The following is a 20,757-nucleotide window of genomic DNA, read 5'->3' as shown; positions in this document are numbered from 1 at the left end:
TTTTGCTGTTTATTACATTTCACATTTAATATTGTGGGGGCCACATTTCTCATTTCAGATTGATCAGAAATGGATCTGCAACAATGAAATATCTACAGAAAATGTATCGGCAACCATTTTAAATAATTTACCAATATTTTAAACAAAATCAGCACAAAATAAATCACCGGCTTCAGCTTCTTAAATGTAAATATTGTTCTTACTGCTTTTATAATTATGAGTACACGCATTTGAAAATATCTCTGTTCATAACTATTGCTGATATTTTCCAGAATAAAAAAATAGGATGAAAGGAGAAGTATTAAAGTATTTTATATTTTGTGTTTTAATTAAATAAATACATACAGTAGAAATGTTTTTGACTAAAAGATCTGCAACCAAGCAGCCATAATTTGGGTCGATTTATGATTATAGATTTTTGGATAGATTTTTAAGATTTGTTTTTGTTAAAAGACGGATAACTCTACACTTAATCAGATATATTAATATAGCTAAAATGTGTTCACCTGCAGCGGCTGTGTACAATCTGAAAACCCCAAACTTCTGCATATTCATCATCATCATCATGATTATAAAGGGTAGCAGCAAAGAGATATTGATAAGTTGTCTATGTTTAGACTAAAAGCCAGCTCGTTGGATAATCAATGTATAGGTTTGAATGAAATTAAATAAACAACAATATCAAAATGACCATATTACAGCGTCATAAATGTGAATATTTCAGTTTCATAAACGGAATACCTTTTGTGTTGTGGACAAAGCTACACATTAAGATTAAGAACATCATCTCAGGGTTTGGGTAACAATTTATAGATCTATTATAGATAAATCTATAATATTAATTGCAGCCGGAATAAAGTGTGACTAGCGAAGATCATTCACTCTAAATCCTTCAGGGAACAACCTCGGGATCCTCTCATCCTCACAATAATACCGCTTCATTAAAAATCACTATCTGCCATTCAAACAAGAGGCACAGATTAATGAATGATTCTATTTGGGGGTTTTATTTTATTTTTGAAGAAGGGAGAATGCGCCTCTGAGGAGCAGAACCAAACATAGCAACCTGGCCTTAATGAGGGAAAGTTCCCTCTAATCACAAGAGGCTTTACCGTGATATCCTCCTGTGTTCAGAGCTTTCAGAGGGTGACTCATCCCTCTCGATACAGTAGGCCCCCTCCCCCGCAGGGCTGGCAGTGGGTGTAAGGCTTAAGCTATTGCAAAGCCCACAGAGACCCCTAGAGGACAACAGCTGCTAGTGCTGACAGAACAAACTGCAGGCCGCTGAAGTGAAGAGCAAACCAAGAGTCTCCAGTCACACATCACAGCTGCATGGTTCAACCAGCTGAGGGTAAATGTCCACAATAATGAGATAATCATATTATACTGTTTTCTGACAAATTATTCTTTCAAAATTCTATACACTATGACTTTTGTTCATGATCATTTTGACTTACTTCACAATGACATTGTTTGTAATATCTTCACCATACTACACTATGTTGTTTATTCTGATATTCAAGACATAGTGTGACTTTTTTACATACTATCACATTTTTTAAACCTTTTTTCTGCAAATGTACGACTAACTATACTATGCAGTTTTTTCTAAAACGTTTGACATTATATACCATGTATACTTTTTTTCTAATTGTATTAAACCTTTATTTAACCAGGTGGTCCCATTGAGATTATCGATCTCTTTTTCAAGGGAGACCTGTAATAATAAATGTTCGACATACTCAACATATATTTTTTAGATACTATTCTGTTTCGTCTTTGCAACGTTTTTGACATGCATTTTTTCTTTTTTATATCTATTTATTTTTGCTGTCGACTATATATATATGTTGCATCTTTTCAACATGTATGTAGTTTTCTCTGAAATGTCAAACGTACTATGTCTTATTTTCTGACACATTAAAACTAAAAAAAAATTCTGCAAATGTACAGATTACTATACTTTTTCTAAAACTGTTTACATTTATGACATAACCTTTTTTATGATATTTTCGACAAACTGAACAATGTTGTTTTTAAGCTTATTTTTGAAATGCTATACTATGTCGTTTTTTGCATATTTTTCGTCTGATATTTTCGGTAAACTAATTATACTCTGTGATTGACTTCCGATTATGTTTTTTAAAAATATTTTTGACATACTATAGTATAATTTTCACATTTATCCAAACACTTTGTAGACTTTTATATTAATGTTTTGACGAACTATAATTGGATTTCTTTTGAAATGTGACTTTTCATTTCATACAATAACAATGTTTTTTAATGGAATACAATATTTGTACTTGTTATGACATATGACATTTGTCATGGAATTGTCCTTATACTTATATAAATCATATCAATTACATTTAGAACGTACTTTAATGACTTTACAATATTTTCAACATACTATACTATGACTGTTTTACTAACCAGAAGAGGGCGCCAGATAGCATGTTGTTTTGCAAAAGAGAATAACATTTTATAACCAATATATTGATGTAGTTGTTTAGCTTAGCTCGGTGAAAATAGCCTCAAACGGTGGATAAATGGCAACAGATGATGTGATTCAAAAGTGGATTAATAAAACCACGAGTAAGATCCTACATTTGTTAAAAGCTTGTATTTCTAACATGTGGGATAAAGCAAAGGTTTCTATAAAAAAAGTCCATTGATTATTTTACATTTAATTTGCTTTATTTTTTTAATGGCATACACATAATTACAATAATGACAATTGAAGTATTGCAATCATTGAATTTGATTAAAATTGATCATGAATGATGAAGAGAGAGAGCCAGGGCCAGAGAGCAGACTGAGAGCAGTGTGAGAGAGGAAGCAGAGTCCCAGTGAGTCAGATCAGGACTGGGAACACTGGTCTCTCCTCAGTGTCTCTGAGAGCGGAGTCTGGGAGCCCTGGGTGGCCTCACAGGTCACAGAGCGCGCCTTCCTCCACTGGTCTGCAGGGAGCCTCAGGGTGCTGCTCCAGCTGTAGTGGGCGTCCTTCTCCAGCACCCCGGGGCTCCTGCTCTCCTCCCAGCTGCTGCTGCTGCTGCTGCTGCTGCTGCTGCTGCCGTCCACCTTCCAGGCCAGACTCCAGTCTGAGGGGAAGCCCTTGTTGGCCAGGCACATGAGCGTGGCCTTCCCCTGCTGCAGCTCTTCTGCGGAGGGGGGCAGCACCGTCAGGGTGGGACGGACATCACCTAGGAGACACCAATCAGATTAGAGGACAGGGAGCACACAGCTGTCAATCAACCAGCAGACACTGGGACACCTTTACTGTGAGAGCGTTTCTCCTTTAAGGACTTTCTGTCAGATGTTGGTTCTGCTCCATCAGTCTCTCACTCACACATTGTTTCACTTCCCTTTAAGAAGCCTCTCATGCAAATCAGCACAGAGACACTTCACACAGAATCACCTGAAATATGTCAGACTACACTGGAAATAAAGGACAACATTAGGACACATTGTAAGTAGTTGTTGTTCAAATCATCCAAAACCTGAACTCTACAAACCATTATTCAATTATTTAGTGGATAAATGAACAAATACAGGAAATGGAGCAATCAATTGTGCTCAATGTGAATCTCAATCACAGTTTTACAGACTTTAGAATAATGTCTGAAATAATTCAACACATTTTTTTATATCCATCGTTATCTTTACTCTGTTCAACTGTTTATAAAAAACTGTATTCGTAATTTATTTGAGAACAGAAGGGAGAACCGAGATGGAAAAATAAGAATAAGTTAAGGAAAAATCAGCAGTTTCATATTTTCACATTCCAAGCTGTTTAAATGACATTATGTTTGGAATGTGTAAAGACATTTCAAGAAAAGCTTCTCCGACTTAAGCTCAAAGATGAAGAGAAATACTAAAGTGAATACTAATATACTTAAAAGTTACAATTAAAATAATATAAATCTATCTCTGAAACACTCTATCACAGAATTGAAACGTCTCTTAACATCATATTTAGTTTTTGTGCAGAAACTTACTTCCAACATCCAGTCTGGTTCCTCCTCCAAAAGTCAACCACAGTGATACAAAGTCATTGAGCCGCCGTACAAAAACCTCTCGCTGTAGAGACACGGCTCTCTGACTTTGACACACTGAACTAAACCTACCAGCCCTCAAGATGCTACTTCACCACTAAAGGAGGAAATAAGGATGTATTTTTTGTTTAACTCTCATGAAAACATTTAAACGTCTTTTGCTGGAGTAAAGTTAGCCTCTCAGTGCAAAATATTTGAGAAGAATTTATAAAAAGACACGGAGAGCCAACTATTTCTCTTAGTTTGCTAAATAAAAAGTACAACAAAAGAGACATTTCTCTTATAAATTAACATTTGACTTACTTCCAAACTCCAGTCTGGTTCCTCCACCGAACGTGTACCACAGTGATACAAAGTCATTGAGCCGCCGTACAAAAACCTCTCACTGTAGAGACACGGCTCTCTGACTTTGACACAAACAAACTCACCAAACACATCCACAGTTTACCCAGTTTATATAATAACTGCTTACATTTTTTAAAACAAATTCACAAAAAAAGTATTGAATCTTTTTTTGTGAGCTGTTATACATTTAAAAAGCAAAATACAAATATTTAATTAAGTACATATAATTACGCAATTTCTTTAAGAAAAACTCTCTAATCAATCGGGCAAAATGTAAATCATTGTCATTTTATAAAGCTTTATTTTAGATTGTTGTGGAGGAAGAGAGCTTTGATTTGAGTGGGAGTGAATTATATGAAATAGAAAAATACTCTTTGGAAAGAACAAGTTAGCCCTGACCCATTCCGGGCGGCAGTGCCCTTGAGCAGGGCACCAAACCCCCATGTGCTCCCTGGCACATGTTCCTGTATGTCACTATGTACTTGTAATGTGTGTGTGTGTGTGTGTGTGTGTGTGTGTGTGTGTGTGTGTGTGTGTGTGTGTGTGTGTGTGTGTGTGTGTGTGTGTGTGCGTGCGTGTGTGTGTGTGTGTGTGTGTGTGTGTGTGTGTGTGTGTGTGTGTGTGTGTGTGTGTGTGTGTGTGTGTGTGTGTGTGTGTGTGTGTGTGTGTGTACGGAAAACAGAGAGGAAACAGAATTGTTCTCCAGGGGAGGATCCATCTTCTTTCTCTTCTTCCTCGTGATCAGTAATCCAGGTCCCTGTTGGAGTCAGTCAGAGCTTTTCCATAGAGAGACACTTTGCATCAGCAGCACCATGCTCCAGTGCTCTGGGAGCTTCTTTTTGAACAGTGTTCACTTCTGTCTAACTGGAGTGACTCCCAAAGATCAAAAGTACCAGACTTCAAATCAAAGGTTCCTTCACTTTAAAGTCTGTAGTGAGGTAAATCCAGCAAGCCCTGATCATGAGACGTTCCTGACCTCCTAGTGATACAGCCCTGTAGGAGGTCAGAGATAAAGGAGGCTGTCTGACCATGCAGAGCTCTAAAAGGGATCCCAAGTATCTTAAACTGGATTCTTTATTTAATGTGGAGCCATGAATACAAACCAAGCTGTTACATGAGAGCTTTTCAAAGAGCCGGTCAAAGTTCCTGTAACAGTCCTTTGGACATTTCAGTGAGTGATGGCTGTGAAAGTAAAGAAGAAATGGAGAGACACAGTTTAAATGGACGAATCAATCTGTAAATGATCCTCTCCAGCTTAGCTTGAAGCACATTGGGATTCAACTTAACAAATAATGTAAACGGTAAACAACAGATGTGAATCCAACACTTCATGCTGCTCAACAGTCTGATCTAAAGTGTTCGCCCTATTTCAGACAGTACATTTGAACAGATGAGGAAAAAGGAGCTTCTGAGAATTTTAATAATACAACTTTATGGAGATGAAAGAAAAGCATCAGCATCTCAGGTATCTTCTCTGAGTATATTCATCATACAATTATATTCCCCACCAATGATATTCATCTTCACATCATATAAAACTGCCTTGTTTCATCTTAATGACCATAATGTGATCAGCCGTTAAAGAAAGTATTCTGTCTGATGCCACTCTCCTTTTAGATTTACAAAAAGGACGAATTGCCGACATCAGACTTTACATTTTTGTCAAAATGAATCATGTAAATTAAAGTAGCTACTGTATAAGAAAACTTGCAACGCTGGATTTGTATTCTGGTGTGAAACCTTTTAACAATCTGTATCAATAACCTTTGTTTCTTTCACGTGTGCTAAACAACATATATTTCTACACTTTAAAATATTCTCACCAACAGGCTCAACTTGCTGCTTTGTGTGAACCAAATGAACTTGTATTCGACATAGTCATCTTTGAGAGCCCATTATGGAGTGAAACAGGAAACAGTGAATGCTGTCAGCACTGAGGGGGAACACCATGCTGTTTGAGGACAGCTACACTTCACTGACTCTGTGTGTTTGCATATGGGTCCTGCCTCTCTGCTCCCAGACGTTAAGAGGCCAGAGGTGATCAGCGGCTGTCCAGACCTTTCAGAGCCACTGACACGCCGGCAGCACAATGATGATGTCACTGACTCTACTGCTGGCCACCCTGGGGCTCCTTGTTCAGGGTGAGACTCTCTTCTGAAAACTTTGCTTCAGGATGCAACCAGGTTCCCCAACATGATGATCTGCTGTGATGGAGAAGCACTGAGACAAGCAGCATGCACCTTCTTCCATCTGGTCTCCATGTTAAAGAGAGGATGCTCTTCTGTTTGGGTGTTGATCATCTTTCTCCACGCTGTTTGTCTCAATAACCCTTCTGCTGTTTTCATGTTTTCCAGATTCATCAGGAGAAGTCCTCCTGACTCAGTCTCCTGGATCTCTGTCTGTTGTTCCAGGACAGACTCTTTCTATCAAATGCACAGCCAGTACAAGTGTTAGTACTTACCTTAACTGGTACCTTCAGAAACCTGGAGAAGCTCCTAAACTCTTGGTTTATTCTGCTACAAATCTTCAGTCTGGAGTTTCAAATCGTTTCAGTGGAAGTGGATCTGGGACTGTCTTCACTCTCACCGTCACTGGAGTTCAGACTGTAGATGCAGGAGATTATTATTGTCAGCAGGGTAGCAGCTTCCCGTTCACACAGTGATACAACGTCGTACAAAAACCTCCTCAAATAAAGAGGAAGTGATCTGAATGAACAGCTGCATAGAAATAAAAAAATATATATATGTTTGATTAATATACAATTTTAAACTAATAACAAAATAACACTTTCAGCCTGCAAACAATTGCTATTATTAAGGTAATTTGTTGTTGTTTGTTGTTTGTGAGTAATTATAAGTTTGCTAAAAGCTTTAATTACCACTCTTTAATGCCGTCCCATTCAAATGTATATTCTAATTAACATTTGGACCGATAATCAATACATTAATATAGATTCATTTAGAAATATTTAGTGAATGCTTCATTTGTAATTTTTCATGTTTGCTTGAAATCTAATCGATAGATTTATGATTAGAAAATTATAAATGTATGTAGACATGTGGATATTATCCGGCTGTCTGATCTGTCTCTTAAATCTGTGTCAACCACAGAACTTATTTCGAGCTATTTTCCAAAATCCTATGGAGAAATTGCATTGCTTTTTGTCGAAGGAACCGGAAGGAGTTTACTTCCGGGTTTTAGGACGCGTCACTGTATAGTCAATCCTTCTAATCAGATCCTTGACAGAGGTAAATAGTGGTAAGTTGTTTTACAGTTCAGTGTACATTAATTTAACAACATAAGGCTTTAGCTTTAGGAAACATTCCTTTGATTAGGAAACACTCCTTTAGGAAAGGAAAGCAGAAAAGGTTGTCCCACAATACCTTGCGGCCGCGACATTAACCTGGACACAACATTCGGCCGTTCACGGAAACAACCGACAGTGACCGAGAACTAAATATCATGAAAGTTACGGTGCTTATTAAACATTTTACAAGTTATATTGTAACTTGCCCAAGGGATTGCTTTTGAACGTTCAACACTATAATAATCAAAAGACAAAATATGAATGTCACTTTATAACTGTAAAATTATCAAATAAAGTCAACATTTCTCAGTCTTTACGGAGTTGAGGGTTCTTAAACGTTATCAAACACGTTTGATTGGTGATATACACAGTGGTAGATTGTGGCCTAACAAGTTTATAATAAATACAATTGTATTTACTTAAAAATATATTCATACAATCATCCAACCCAGTCTCACGGCATTTCGTGTTCACCAACACGATTTGTAATCTATTGATTCGTGTTCACCAACACGATTTGCCCCTTTTTTTCGTGTTGCACAGCACGATTTTAAAAGCAATGTATTTCTACTGGTAACGTGTTTCGTGCCTGCAGGCTGCAGCACGTCTTTTTCTCCGGTCGGGTCGAGGAAGACCGGAAGCTGTGTGGTTCATAAAAACATGTTCTTACTCAATATCAAGCCACAGTTATTGCTTTTATTTGAAATCGTATAATTTCAGACTTTTGTTGCCGTCTGTGAGGAAAATAAATGGGGCTCAGAGCCTCAGGATACTGAAATCTGTATTTTTTCAATCTTTTTTTCCTTCTAATTTGTTATGCTTTTCAAAATAACACACTGTTATTTACTCACCAATAACACTCAATTATCCTTGCTTTTATTTATTGGTTTAATTCCATAATCTCTGGCTTTTTTGGCGTCCGTCAGGAACTGAATTTCAAAATAAAAAAAAACGGAAACAGACGTAGGCATTTCGAACGATTACCCAAGATCCTCAGCTATGGCTTTAAGCCCGCTTATTGGATGTTTTAGCCGCAATGCATGCTGGGATTTGGTGTTTATATGATATAAAATCCGGAAAACATTTTAAAAGAATAAAATAATACTTAATTCCGAGTGTTCTTGCTTTTCTCTTTGAAAGTCATCACATAACGGCATTGTAATACACGGTTCGGCTGCATTGTATATTACAGATCTGCCGTAGTTCTTTATTTATAGAGCCCTGATGAGAAGACCTTTGGAAAAACTGGAAGAAATGGCGCCGAAACTGAATACTTGACGTGGATCATAAATATATCAACAATTAAACAACATCTTCAATTTCTCTTCACACAATACGTCTCCTTGCAGTATCAACACTAATTCGGCTGACTTTTACATTTGATCTAATTCACAGATAGGTTAAATTTACACCATAACGGTGCACAGCTGATATAAAAGGACTGTAGTTTTTAAAGATATTACTGATTTTCTTTGAATGTAAGAATGTAAATACTGAGTCTGAAATAGTATAGCAATATGCTGTAAAATTATGTGAAAGCATGAATAAAACGTGTCCTACACTAATAATACAAAGTTATTATGGCTGTGTGTACCTTGTGTGCACCGCCTAGTGGTTAAAGCACGTTATTGAATTATTGTTTTTATGTGTTATAATTAGTGCTGTCAAAATTATCGCGTTAACGGCGGTAATTAATTTTTTGAATTAATTGCGTTAAAATATTTAACGCATTTAACGCATGTGCAGAATGGCCCGCCCCATACGTGCCACCAGTGGCAGCGCCAGGGTATGGCTGGGGTAGGCTACACCCATACCAAGAAATGGCTTAGCCCCACCATGAAAAATGATGTTAAAGAAAGCAAAATAAAGTCTGCCAACTCGCGCGGAGTAAATTGCACAGACAGCAGTTAGTAAGATTGATTTCAGTAGCCACGGTTTTGAAAACTTTTGTCACATAGTGATCGTCTTCTCAATAGAACATCTTTGATAACGGCGTGGTGTTGTTGCAGGAAGTCCCGACGGAGAATACTCTTGCTGTAGTACAGGGCAGAGCCATATAATAGTAATAATATGGCTCTGGTACAGGGGTACACATAACTGGTACGCAGGTTATGTGCGTAATCTGAAATGCGTACCGTCACTTGTGTCACAAAGCGCATTTGCGTACCGACGTACTTGTGAAGCTTTTCCAGAAGGCGGTTAGATCACCGGACGACAGAGTCGGTCTCCGTGTGCACAGACAGGGCTGCTGTTAACGTCGGTCTGTACAACGGAACTGTGCCAAAACTACGCCAACCGGCTGCGGAGGGAGACTCCCCCCCATCACTGGAGAACTGCGCTAAAACAGCTGAGCACAACGTTCACACTCTGTGGTCACGAAGTACTCCACTAGCGCGCCCCCCCCCCCCCCCCCCTCTGTCGACTTTCCTGAAGTACTCCCCCGTTGATAGAAATCAACACGTAATGAATTAAGACCCCACGGTTTGATGATTGATAGGTGTGTGGGTTGTCTTTCATTTTGACATGCAGAAAAATGTTATAATAAACATACATACTGTATGTTAAATGGATATATCCGCCTGCTTTCATTTATCTTTCCATTCCCACAACAATATACATAAATAAATGGCATATTTTGGACATAGTTCGAATGGTGATTAATCATGATTAATTAATTTTAAACTGTGATTAATCTGATTAAAAATGTTAATCGTTTGACAGCCCTAGTTATAATATAACACATAAAAACAATAATGTACTTGTTAATATTTTTTTCATCAAATATTATTTGAATACAAATATGAAGAGTACATACTTTCATAGGGGGAAAGTAGAAGGTCTGTGATAGAAATATAGAATATAAAAAATCAAGAAGATACTATAAGTGATCTCTACAATAAAACAGTTTAGTGCAGGATGTACACAGATATTAATAGGAGGAGGTGCAAAACAGAAAAACGAATTAACCTTTATTTAAACATTAAATAACAGATTAAGGTCTTCTTTTAAATAAGAAAAAAACGTTGGGGGTATCTATCTACAGATAAATATTAAGCCTGACAAAGTACTTAACGTCTAATATATTGCTTTCCTGCAATGTCAACTATGTTGAAGCACTTATTTTAACTGATATTATGTGAATTATACTCTTATGTATGTAGATAGCATAAGAAATGTGCAGAATATGAATATGTTTAATGGTGGAGGTACACACATATTGATAGATGTCTTGTAATGCACTGTTGAGGAACCTGTGACCCAAGTGTTTCATTCATTGCATAACTACACCGTAGTTGTGTGTATGATATGTCAATAAACCTTTGAAAATCTTGAAATATTGAAAGGGATGTGCAAAATAGCCATAATATACAGTCTTTAATTAACTATTAGTAGAGAATAACGAGTAATGAATATACTTTATTACTCGTTTCCATTCATGTCAATTGCAGATACATGTTTAGTCTTCTCAAGCACCAACAATCAAATATCTCTCCTGGTTGTTGGCACTTGACAATCACCTTCCCTGAATTTTACTCAGGTGTAACTAAAGTCTGATTTAAGGGTTGTTTATATTTCACATAATTAATCAGAATCTGCAAAGTAACTCAAATAAATGCAGTGGAGTAAAAATACCAGGTTAACCTCTGAATTGTAGTGGAGTAGAATTACAAAGTAACAATGAGCTGTCATGTGGGTATATATTAATGCTGCGCATTATGGACACAAGCGATTTTCACCCATTTATTAATTATATGTTTTACATTTGATAACACCAATGTGTTTAATACTGGCAACTTCTAATTGTGGGAAAAACGAATACGTTCAGTAGAGACGTCCCATAGAACATTTTGCGAAACACAATAGCCAGCATGTGTAGTTCTGGGGGGGTGTTCGATTCCAGTTTTGGATAGTCTGGCGTGGTTTCGTTCCATTCCATTCCACAGCTGTTTGACGCTCTGCTTAACCTTACGGGGACTGTAGTCCTAAACGATAGCTGGGGATTATGGGTAGTGTAGTGTCTTCGGCCATCCTAAACTCAGAAATGTTGACAATCGCAATGATGCTCGAAATGTCCCTTATAGGCCTACGTCTGTTTCCGGTTATTTTTATTTTGAAATTCAGTTACTGACGGACGCCAAAAAAGCCCGAGATTATGGAATTAAACCAATAAATAAAAGCAAGGATAATTGTGTGTTATTGGTGAGTAAATAACAGTGTGTTATTTTGAAAAGAATAACGAATTAGAAGGAAAAAAATATTTAAAAATACAGATATCCGTATTCTGAGGCTCTGAGCCCCATTTATTGTCTGAGCCCCATTTATTTTCCTCACAGACGGCAACAAAAGTCCGAAATTATACGATTTAAAATAAAAGCAATAATTGTGGCTTGATATTGAGTAAGAACATGTGTTTATGAACCACACAGCTTCCGGTCTCCCACGACCCGACCGGAGAAAAAGACGTGCTGCAGGCAGTAGAAATACATTGCTTTTAAAATCGTGCTGTGCAACACTAAAAAAAAGGGGCAAATCGTGTTGGTGAACACGAATCAATAGATTAAAAATCGTGTTGGTGAACACGAAATGCCGTGAGACTGGGTTGAATCATCCGTATTAGGATTCATCTGGATTAATACATGTGAGCAACAACAAGTTTCAATTTACGTTTATACTTAAATTACAACCTAATGAATAATATATTTTTCACTGTTGTCCAGGTTCATAAATCATAAAACAGCACCATAAAAACCACTATTCATTAACTCGCTGACGTTTCCCTCAGACGTCATGGAGTAGTGGTTAGGAAAAGACGATAGGAGCTTTGTTTTAGTATAATATTAGTTTCAATTCGAGTACCGAAAAAATCAACGTTTTAATTCTGCTAAAAGACAGAGACTGTAGTACTGTATGTAATGTTTCATCTAGATAGGTAAAATATCAATTTAGATTCATGTTATTTAACTTTATGCAGATCATTTACTGCTTTTTATTTATAACCCTGGAAATATTTTTGATTTAGATTTTGAGAATATATTCAAGGTAAAGTTTAACAACACATGAACATCACACATGGATTTACTCTAACATTAGTGATGAGAGAGAGCTTTGTGGTTTACCATTAAAATGTTCATGCTATGGTTATTGGTACCAATCTTGATTAACAAATATAAAACTAGGATGAATCTTTTGTGAATTAAAGTGAATGAGGTTCCTTTTATATAATATTTTAGAGAAAGGGAATCAGAAGACATACCACTTTTAAAATACACACATTTATCTTTATTATTTTAAAATGTTGAAACCATCGACAAAGCAAAAACAGGTAGATGTTGAAACATGTCCTGAGAGCCAGAGAGCAGACTGAGAGCAGTGAGAGAGAGGAAGCAGAGTCCCAGTGAGTCAGCTCAGGACTGGGAACACTGGTCTCTCCTCAGTGTCTCTGAGAGCGGAGTCTGGGAGCCCTGGGTGGCCTCACAGGTCACAGAGCGCGCCTTCCTCCACTGGTCTGCAGGGAGCCTCAGGGTGCTGCTCCAGCTGTAGTGGGCGTCCTTCTCCAGCACCCCGGGGCTCCTGCTCTCCTCCCAGCTGCTGCTGCTGCTGCTGCCGTCCACCTTCCAGGCCAGACTCCAGTCTGAGGGGAAGCCCTTGTTGGCCAGGCACATGAGCGTGGCCTTCCCCTGCTGCAGCTCTTCTGTGGAGGGGGGCAGCACCGTCAGGGTGGGACGGACATCACCTAGGATACACCAATCAGATTTGAGGACAGGGAGCACACAGCTGTCAATCAACCAGCAGACACTGGGACACCTTTACTGTGAGAGCGTTTCTCCTTTAAGGACTTTCTGTCAGATGTTGGTTCTGCTCCATCAGTCTCTCACTCACACATTGTTTCACTTCCCTTCAAGAAGCCTCTCATGCAAATCAGCACAGAGACACTTCACACAGAATCACCTGAAATATGTCAGACTACACTGGGAATAAAGTACAACATTAGGACACATTTTAAGTAGTTGTTGTTCAAATCATCCAAAACCTGAACTCTACAAACCATTATTCAATTATTTAGTAGATAAATGAACAAATACAGGAAATGGAGCAATCAATTGTGCTCAATGTGAATCTCAATCACAGTTTTACAAACTTTAGAATAATGTCTGAAATAATTCAACACGTTTTTTAATATCCATCGTTATCTTTACTCTGTTCAACTGTTTATAAAAAACTGTATTCGTAATTTATTTGAGAACAGAAGGGAGAACCGAGATGGAAAAATAAGAATAAGTTAAGGAAAAATGAGCAGTTTCATATTTTCACATTCCAAGCTGTTTAAATGACATTATGTTTGGAATGTGTAAAGACATTTCAAGAAAAGCTTCTCCGACTTAAGCTCAAAGATGAAGAGAAATACAAAAGTGAATACTAATATACTTAAAAGTTACAATTAAAAAAAATCTATCTCTCAAATATTCCAACACAGAATTAAAACGTCTCTTAACATCATATTTAGTTTTTGTGCAGAAACTTACTTCCAACATCCAGTCTGGTTCCTCCTCCAAAAGTCAACCACAGTGATACAAAGTCATTGAGCCGCCGTACAAAAAGCTCTCGCTGTAGAGACACGGCTCTCTGACTTTGACTCACTGAACTAAACCTACCAGCCCTCAAGATGCTACTTCACCATTAAAGGAGGAAATAAGGATGTATTTTCTGTTCAATGTTTAACTCTCATGAAAACATTTAAAAGTGTTTTGCTGGAGTAAAGTTAGCCTCTCAGTGCAAAATATTTGAGAAGAATGTATACAATGACATGGAGAGGCAACTATTTATCTTTGCTAAATAAAAAGTACAACAAAAGAGAAATTTCTCTTATAAATGAACATTTGACTTACTTCCAACATCCAGTCTGGTTCCTCCACCGAACGTGTACCACAGTGATACAAAGTCATTGAGCCGCCGTACAAAAACCTCTCACTGTAGAGACACGGCTCTCTGACTTTGACACAAACAAACTCACCAAACACATCCACAGTTTACCCAGTTTATATAATAACTGCTTACATTTTTTAAAACAAATTCACAAAAAAAGTATTGAATCTTTTTGTGTGAGCTGTTATACATTTAAAAAGCAAAATACAAATATTGAATGAAGTACATATAATCACGCAATTTCTAAAGAAAAACTCTCTAATCAAACGGGCAAAATGTAAATCAATGTCATTTTATAAAGCTTTATTTTAGATTGTGGTGGAGGAAGAGAGTTTTGATTTGAGTGAGAGTGAATTATATGAAATTGAAAAATACTTTTTGGAAAGAACAAGTGAGCCCTGACCCCTGACCCATTCCGGACGGCAGTGCCCTTGAGCAGGGCACCGAACCCCCATGTGATCCCTGGCACATGTTCCTGTATGTTCCTATGTACTTGTAGTCATTTCATTTAATTTCAAACCTTTATTTATACAGATAAATTCCATTGAGATCATTGATCTCTTTTTCAAGGGAGACCTGCTCAAGTAGTTCCACATGAAACATAAAAACATAAACAGAACAACAAAAGGACATCAGACAGCATCATTTACATAACTATCCACATAAACAGGTACCAATAGCTTCCGATTGATTAGTATCCAACCGAGCTTTAAAAACATTTAGTGGCACCAGATTGTTCAGTTTCCATTTAATTTGCAGACTATTCCAAGACAGAGGAGCTGCGCATCTAATAGCTGTCTTCCCTAAGTCCTAGCAGTTGGCACATTTAATAAAACCACAGCATTCGATCTCAGGCAGTAGACACTTACAATTTTCTGTAAGATGGAAGTTTCCCTAACATGGCTTTGTATATAAAAATGTACCAGTGACTGAGCCTCCGTACAGTTAGTGAAAGCAAACCAGCCCTTGCATACAGGGTACAGTGATGGGTTAATGCTTTACAGTTTGTCACAAATCTCAGTGCGCTGTGATACGCAGCATCTAACTTGACCAGGCAATGGGCAGGTGCATTCATATACATCAGATCCCCATAGTCCAGCACAGGTCAAAAGGTCACAGAGCCTTTTCCTGGCCTCAAGCGAGAAACAGGACTTGTTTCTGATAAAGAACCCTAGCCTAACCCTCAGCCTTTTAAGCAGGTTATTGACATGAAGTTTAAAAGAGAGACAATCATCAAGCCAGATACCAAGGTATTTGTAACAGGCAACAACTTCAAGTTTTGTTCCTTGCGTAGTTACAATATCTAAAACAGGCTCTGGTCTCTTTTTTGCTTTTGAAAAGAGCATTACCTTGGTTTTATCCACATTTAAAAGAAGCTTTAATTCAGAGAGCTGAGTCTGAATAGTGTTAAAAACAGCCTGTAATTTAACAACAGCCTCTTTAATGGAGGGACCTGCACAATACATCACAGTATCATCCGCATAAAAATGTAAAGTAGCTTCATCCACATTATCACCTACGCTGTTAATATATATGGAGAATAAAAGTGGTCCTAAAACAGAACCTTGTGGTACACCATTAGACATGTTTAACCACTCAGAAGACAGTCCATCTAAATGAACACATTGGGACCTTTCAGAGAGGTAGTTCACAAACCACCCCACTGCAAGGCTGGATAGGCCAATACTGAGTAGCCTCTGCTTTAAGATGCAATGATCGACGGTATCAAACGCTTTGGAAAGGTCAATAAACAGAGCTGCACAACTCTGCTTATTATCTAAAATAGTAGTAATGTCATTCACCACTTTCATTGTGGCAGTGATGGTGCTGTGTTTCTTTCTGAAGCCTGACTGATGTTTAGACAGGATGTCATTTGTACATAAAAACTCCTTTACCTGTTCACTCAAAGGAGTAGTAGTGTGTGTGTGTGTGTGTGTGTGTGTGTGTGTGTGTGTGTGTGTGTGTGTGTGTGTGCGCGTGTGCGTGTGTGTGTGTGTGTGTGTGTGTGTGTGTGTGTGTGTGTGTGTGTGTGTGTGTGTGTGTGTGTGTGTGTGTGTGTGTGTGTGTGTGTGAAAACAGAAAACAGAGAGGAAACAGAATTTTCCCCAGGGGAGGTCCATCTTCCTTATCTTCTTCCTCGTGATCAATAATCCAGGTATAATCTTTTCCATAGAGAGACACTTTGCATCAGCAGCACCATGCTCCAGTGCTCTGGGAGCTTCTTTTTTGAACAGTGTTCACTTCTGTCTAACTGGAGTGACTCCCAAAGATCAAAAGACCAGACTTCAAATCAAAGGTTCCTTCACTTTAAAGTCTGTAGTGAGGTAAATCCAGCAAGCCCTGATCATGAGACGTTCCTGACCTCCTAGTGATACAGCCCTGTAGGAGGTCAGAGATAAAGGAGGCTGTCTGACCATGCAGAGCTCTAAAAGGGATCCCAAGTATCTTAAACTGGATTCTCTATTTAATGTGGAGCCATGAATACAAACCAAGCTGTTACATGAGAGCTTTTCAAAGAGCCGGTCAAAGTTGATGTAACAGTCCTTTGGACATTTCAGTGAGTGATGGCTGTGAAAGTAAAGAAGAAATGGAGAGACACAGTTTAAATGGACGAATCAATCTGTAAATGATCATCTCCAGCTTAGCTTGAAGCACATTGGGATTCAACTTAACAAATAATGTAAACGGTAAACAACAGATGTGAATCCAACACTTCATGCTGCTCAACAGTCTGATCTAAAGTGTTCGCCCTATTTCAGACAGTACATTTGAACAGATGAGGAAAAAGGAGCTTCTGAGAATTTTAATAATACAACTTTATGGAGATGAAAGAAAAGCATCAGCATCTCAGCTATCTTCTCTGAGTATATTCATCATACAATTATATTCCCCACCAATGATATTCATCTTCACATCATATAAAACTGCCTTGTTTCATCTTAATGACCATAATGTGATCAGCCGTTAAAGACATCATTCTGTCTGATGCCACTCTCCTTTTAGATTTACAAAAAGGACGAATTGCCGACATCAGACTTTACATTTTTGTCAAAATGAATCATGTAAATTAAAGTAGCTACTGTATAAGAAAACTTGCAACGCTGGATTTGTATTCTGGTGTGAAACCTTTTAACAATCTGTATCAATAACCTTTGTTTCTTTCACGTGTGCTAAACAACATATATTTCTACACTTTAAAATATTCTCACCAACAGGCTCAACTTGCTGCTTTGTGTGAACCAAATGAACTTGTGTTGGACATAGTAATCTTTGAGAGCCCATTATGGAGTGAAACAGGAAACAGTGAATGCCGTCAGCACTGAGGGGGAACACCATGCTGTTTGAGGACAGCTACACTTCACTGACTCTGTGTGTTTGCATATGGGTCCTGCCTCTCTGCTCCCAGACGTTAAGAGGCCAGAGGTGATCAGCGGCTGTCCAGACCTTTCAGAGCCACTGACACGCCGGCAGCACAATGATGATGTCACTGACTCTACTGCTGGCCACCCTGGGGCTCCTTGTTCAGGGTGAGACTCTCTTCTGAAAACTTTGCTTCAGGATGCAACCAGGTTCCCCAACATGATGATCTGCTGTGATGGAGAAGCACTGAGACAAGCAGCATGCACCTTCTTCCATCTGGTCTCCATGTTAAAGAGAGGATGCTCTTCTGTTTGGGTGTTGATCATCTTTCTCCACGCTGTTTGTCTCAATAACCCTTCTGCTGTTTTCATGTTTTCCAGGTTCATCAGGAGAAATCCTCCTGACTCAGTCTCCTGGATCTCTGTCTGTTGTTCCAGGACAGACTCTTTCTATCAAATGCACAGCCAGTACAAGTGTTAGTAATTACCTTCACTGGTACCTTCAGAAACCTGGAGAAGCTCCTAAACTCTTGGTTTATTATGCTACAACTCTTCAGTCTGGAGTTTCAAATCGTTTCAGTGGAAGTGGATCTGGGACTGTCTTCACTCTGACCGTCACTGGAGTTCAGACTGAAGATGCAGGAGATTATTATTGTCAGCAGGGTAGCAGCTTCCCGTTCACACAGTGATACAACGTCGTACAAAAACCTCCTCAAATAAAGAGGAAGTGATCTGAATGAACAGCTGCATAGAAATAAAAAAATATATATATGTTTGATTAATATACAATTTTAAACTAATAACAAAATAACACTTTCAGCCTGCAAACAATTGCTATTATTAAGGTAATTTGTTGTTGTTTGTTGTTTGTGAGTAATTATAAGTTTGCTAAAAGCTTTAATTACCACTCTTTAATGCCGTCCCATTCAAATGTATATTCTAATTAACATTTGGACCGATAATCAATACATTAATATAGATTCATTTAGAAATATTTAGTGAATGCTTCATTTGTAATTTTTCATGTTTGCTTGAAATCTAATCGATAGATTTATGATTAGAAAATTATAAATGTATGTAGACATGTGGATATTATCCGGCTGTCTGATCTGTCTCTTAAATCTGTGTCAACCACAGAACTTATTTCGAGCTATTTTCCAAAATCCTATGGAGAAATTGCATTGCTTTTTGTCGAAGGAACCGGAAGGAGTTTACTTCCGGGTTTTAGGACGCGTCACTGTATAGTCAATCCTTCTAATCAGATCCTTGACAGAGGTAAATAGTGGTAAGTTGTTTTACAGTTCAGTGTACATTAATTTAACAACATAAGGCTTTAGCTTTAGGAAACATTCCTTTGATTAGGAAACACTCCTTTAGGAAAGGAAAGCAGAAAAGGTTGTCCCACAATACCTTGCGGCCGCGACATTAACCTGGACACAACATTCGGCCGTTCACGGAAACAACCGACAGTGACCGAGAACTAAATATCATGAAAGTTACGGTGCTTATTAAACATTTTACAAGTTATATTGTAACTTGCCCAAGGGATTGCTTTTGAACGTTCAACACTATAATAATCAAAAGACAAAATATGAATGTCACTTTATAACTGTAAAATTATCAAATAAAGTCAACATTTCTCAGTCTTTACGGAGTTGAGGGTTCTTAAACGTTATCAAACACGTTTGATTGGTGATATACACAGTGGTAGATTGTGGCCTAACAAGTTTATAATAAATACAATTGTATTTACTTAAAAATATATTCATACAATCATCCAACCCAGTCTCACGGCATTTCGTGTTCACCAACACGATTTGTAATCTATTGATTCGTGTTCACCAACACGATTTGCCCCTTTTTTTCGTGTTGCACAGCACGATTTTAAAAGCAATGTATTTCTACTGGTAACGTGTTTCGTGCCTGCAGGCTGCAGCACGTCTTTTTCTCCGGTCGGGTCGAGGAAGACCGGAAGCTGTGTGGTTCATAAAAACATGTTCTTACTCAATATCAAGCCACAGTTATTGCTTTTATTTGAAATCGTATAATTTCAGACTTTTGTTGCCGTCTGTGAGGGAAATAAACGGGGCTCAGAGCCTCAGGATACTGAAATCTGTATTTTTTAAATCTTTTTTTTCCTTCTAATTTGTTATGCTTTTCAAAATAACACACTGTTATTTACTCACCAATAACACTCAATTATCCTTGCTTTTATTTATTGGTTTAATTCCATAATCTCTGGCTTTTTTGGCGTCCGTCAGGAACTGAATTTCAAAATAAAAAAAAACGGAAACAGACGTAGGCATTTCGAACGATTACCCAAGATCCTCAGCTATGGCTTTAAGCCCGCTTATTGGATGTTTTAGCCGCAATGCATGCTGGGATTTGGTGTTTATATGATATAAAATCCGGAAAACATTTTAAAAGAATAAAATAATACTTAATTCCGAGTGTTCTTGCTTTTCTCTTTGAAAGTCATCACATAACGGCATTGTAATACACGGTTCGGCTGCATTGTATATTACAGATCTGCCGTAGTTCTTTATTTATAGAGCCCTGATGAGAAGACCTTTGGAAAAACTGGAAGAAATGGCGCCGAAACTGAATACTTGACGTGGATCATAAATATATCAACAATTAAACAACATCTTCAATTTCTCTTCACACAATACGTCTCCTTGCAGTATCAACACTAATTCGGCTGACTTTTACATTTGATCTAATTCACAGATAGGTTAAATTTACACCATAACGGTGCACAGCT

General features: G+C 37.9%; 2 gene segments (V, D, J or C); both read right to left on the bottom strand.

Annotated features, from left to right (window-relative positions):
• Nucleotides 1–2,678: 2,678 nt before the first annotated feature.
• LOC117455221 (Ig kappa-b4 chain C region-like) lies at nucleotides 2,679–4,462 on the bottom strand. The segment is given in 2 exon segments: nucleotides 2,679–3,206; nucleotides 4,362–4,462. A coding segment is annotated over 1 exon segment (273 nt).
• An 8,505-nt stretch (nucleotides 4,463–12,967) lies between these two features.
• Nucleotides 12,968–14,316, bottom strand: LOC117455500 (Ig kappa-b4 chain C region-like). The segment is given in 2 exon segments: nucleotides 12,968–13,444; nucleotides 14,235–14,316. A coding segment is annotated over 1 exon segment (258 nt).
• Nucleotides 14,317–20,757: the final 6,441 nt, after the last annotated feature.

Source organism: Pseudochaenichthys georgianus, chromosome 11 (genome assembly GCF_902827115.2).
Source record: "Pseudochaenichthys georgianus chromosome 11, fPseGeo1.2, whole genome shotgun sequence".
Classification (NCBI taxonomy): domain Eukaryota; kingdom Metazoa; phylum Chordata; class Actinopteri; order Perciformes; family Channichthyidae; genus Pseudochaenichthys; species Pseudochaenichthys georgianus.
This window is presented reverse-complemented; position numbering and strand designations above follow the sequence as displayed.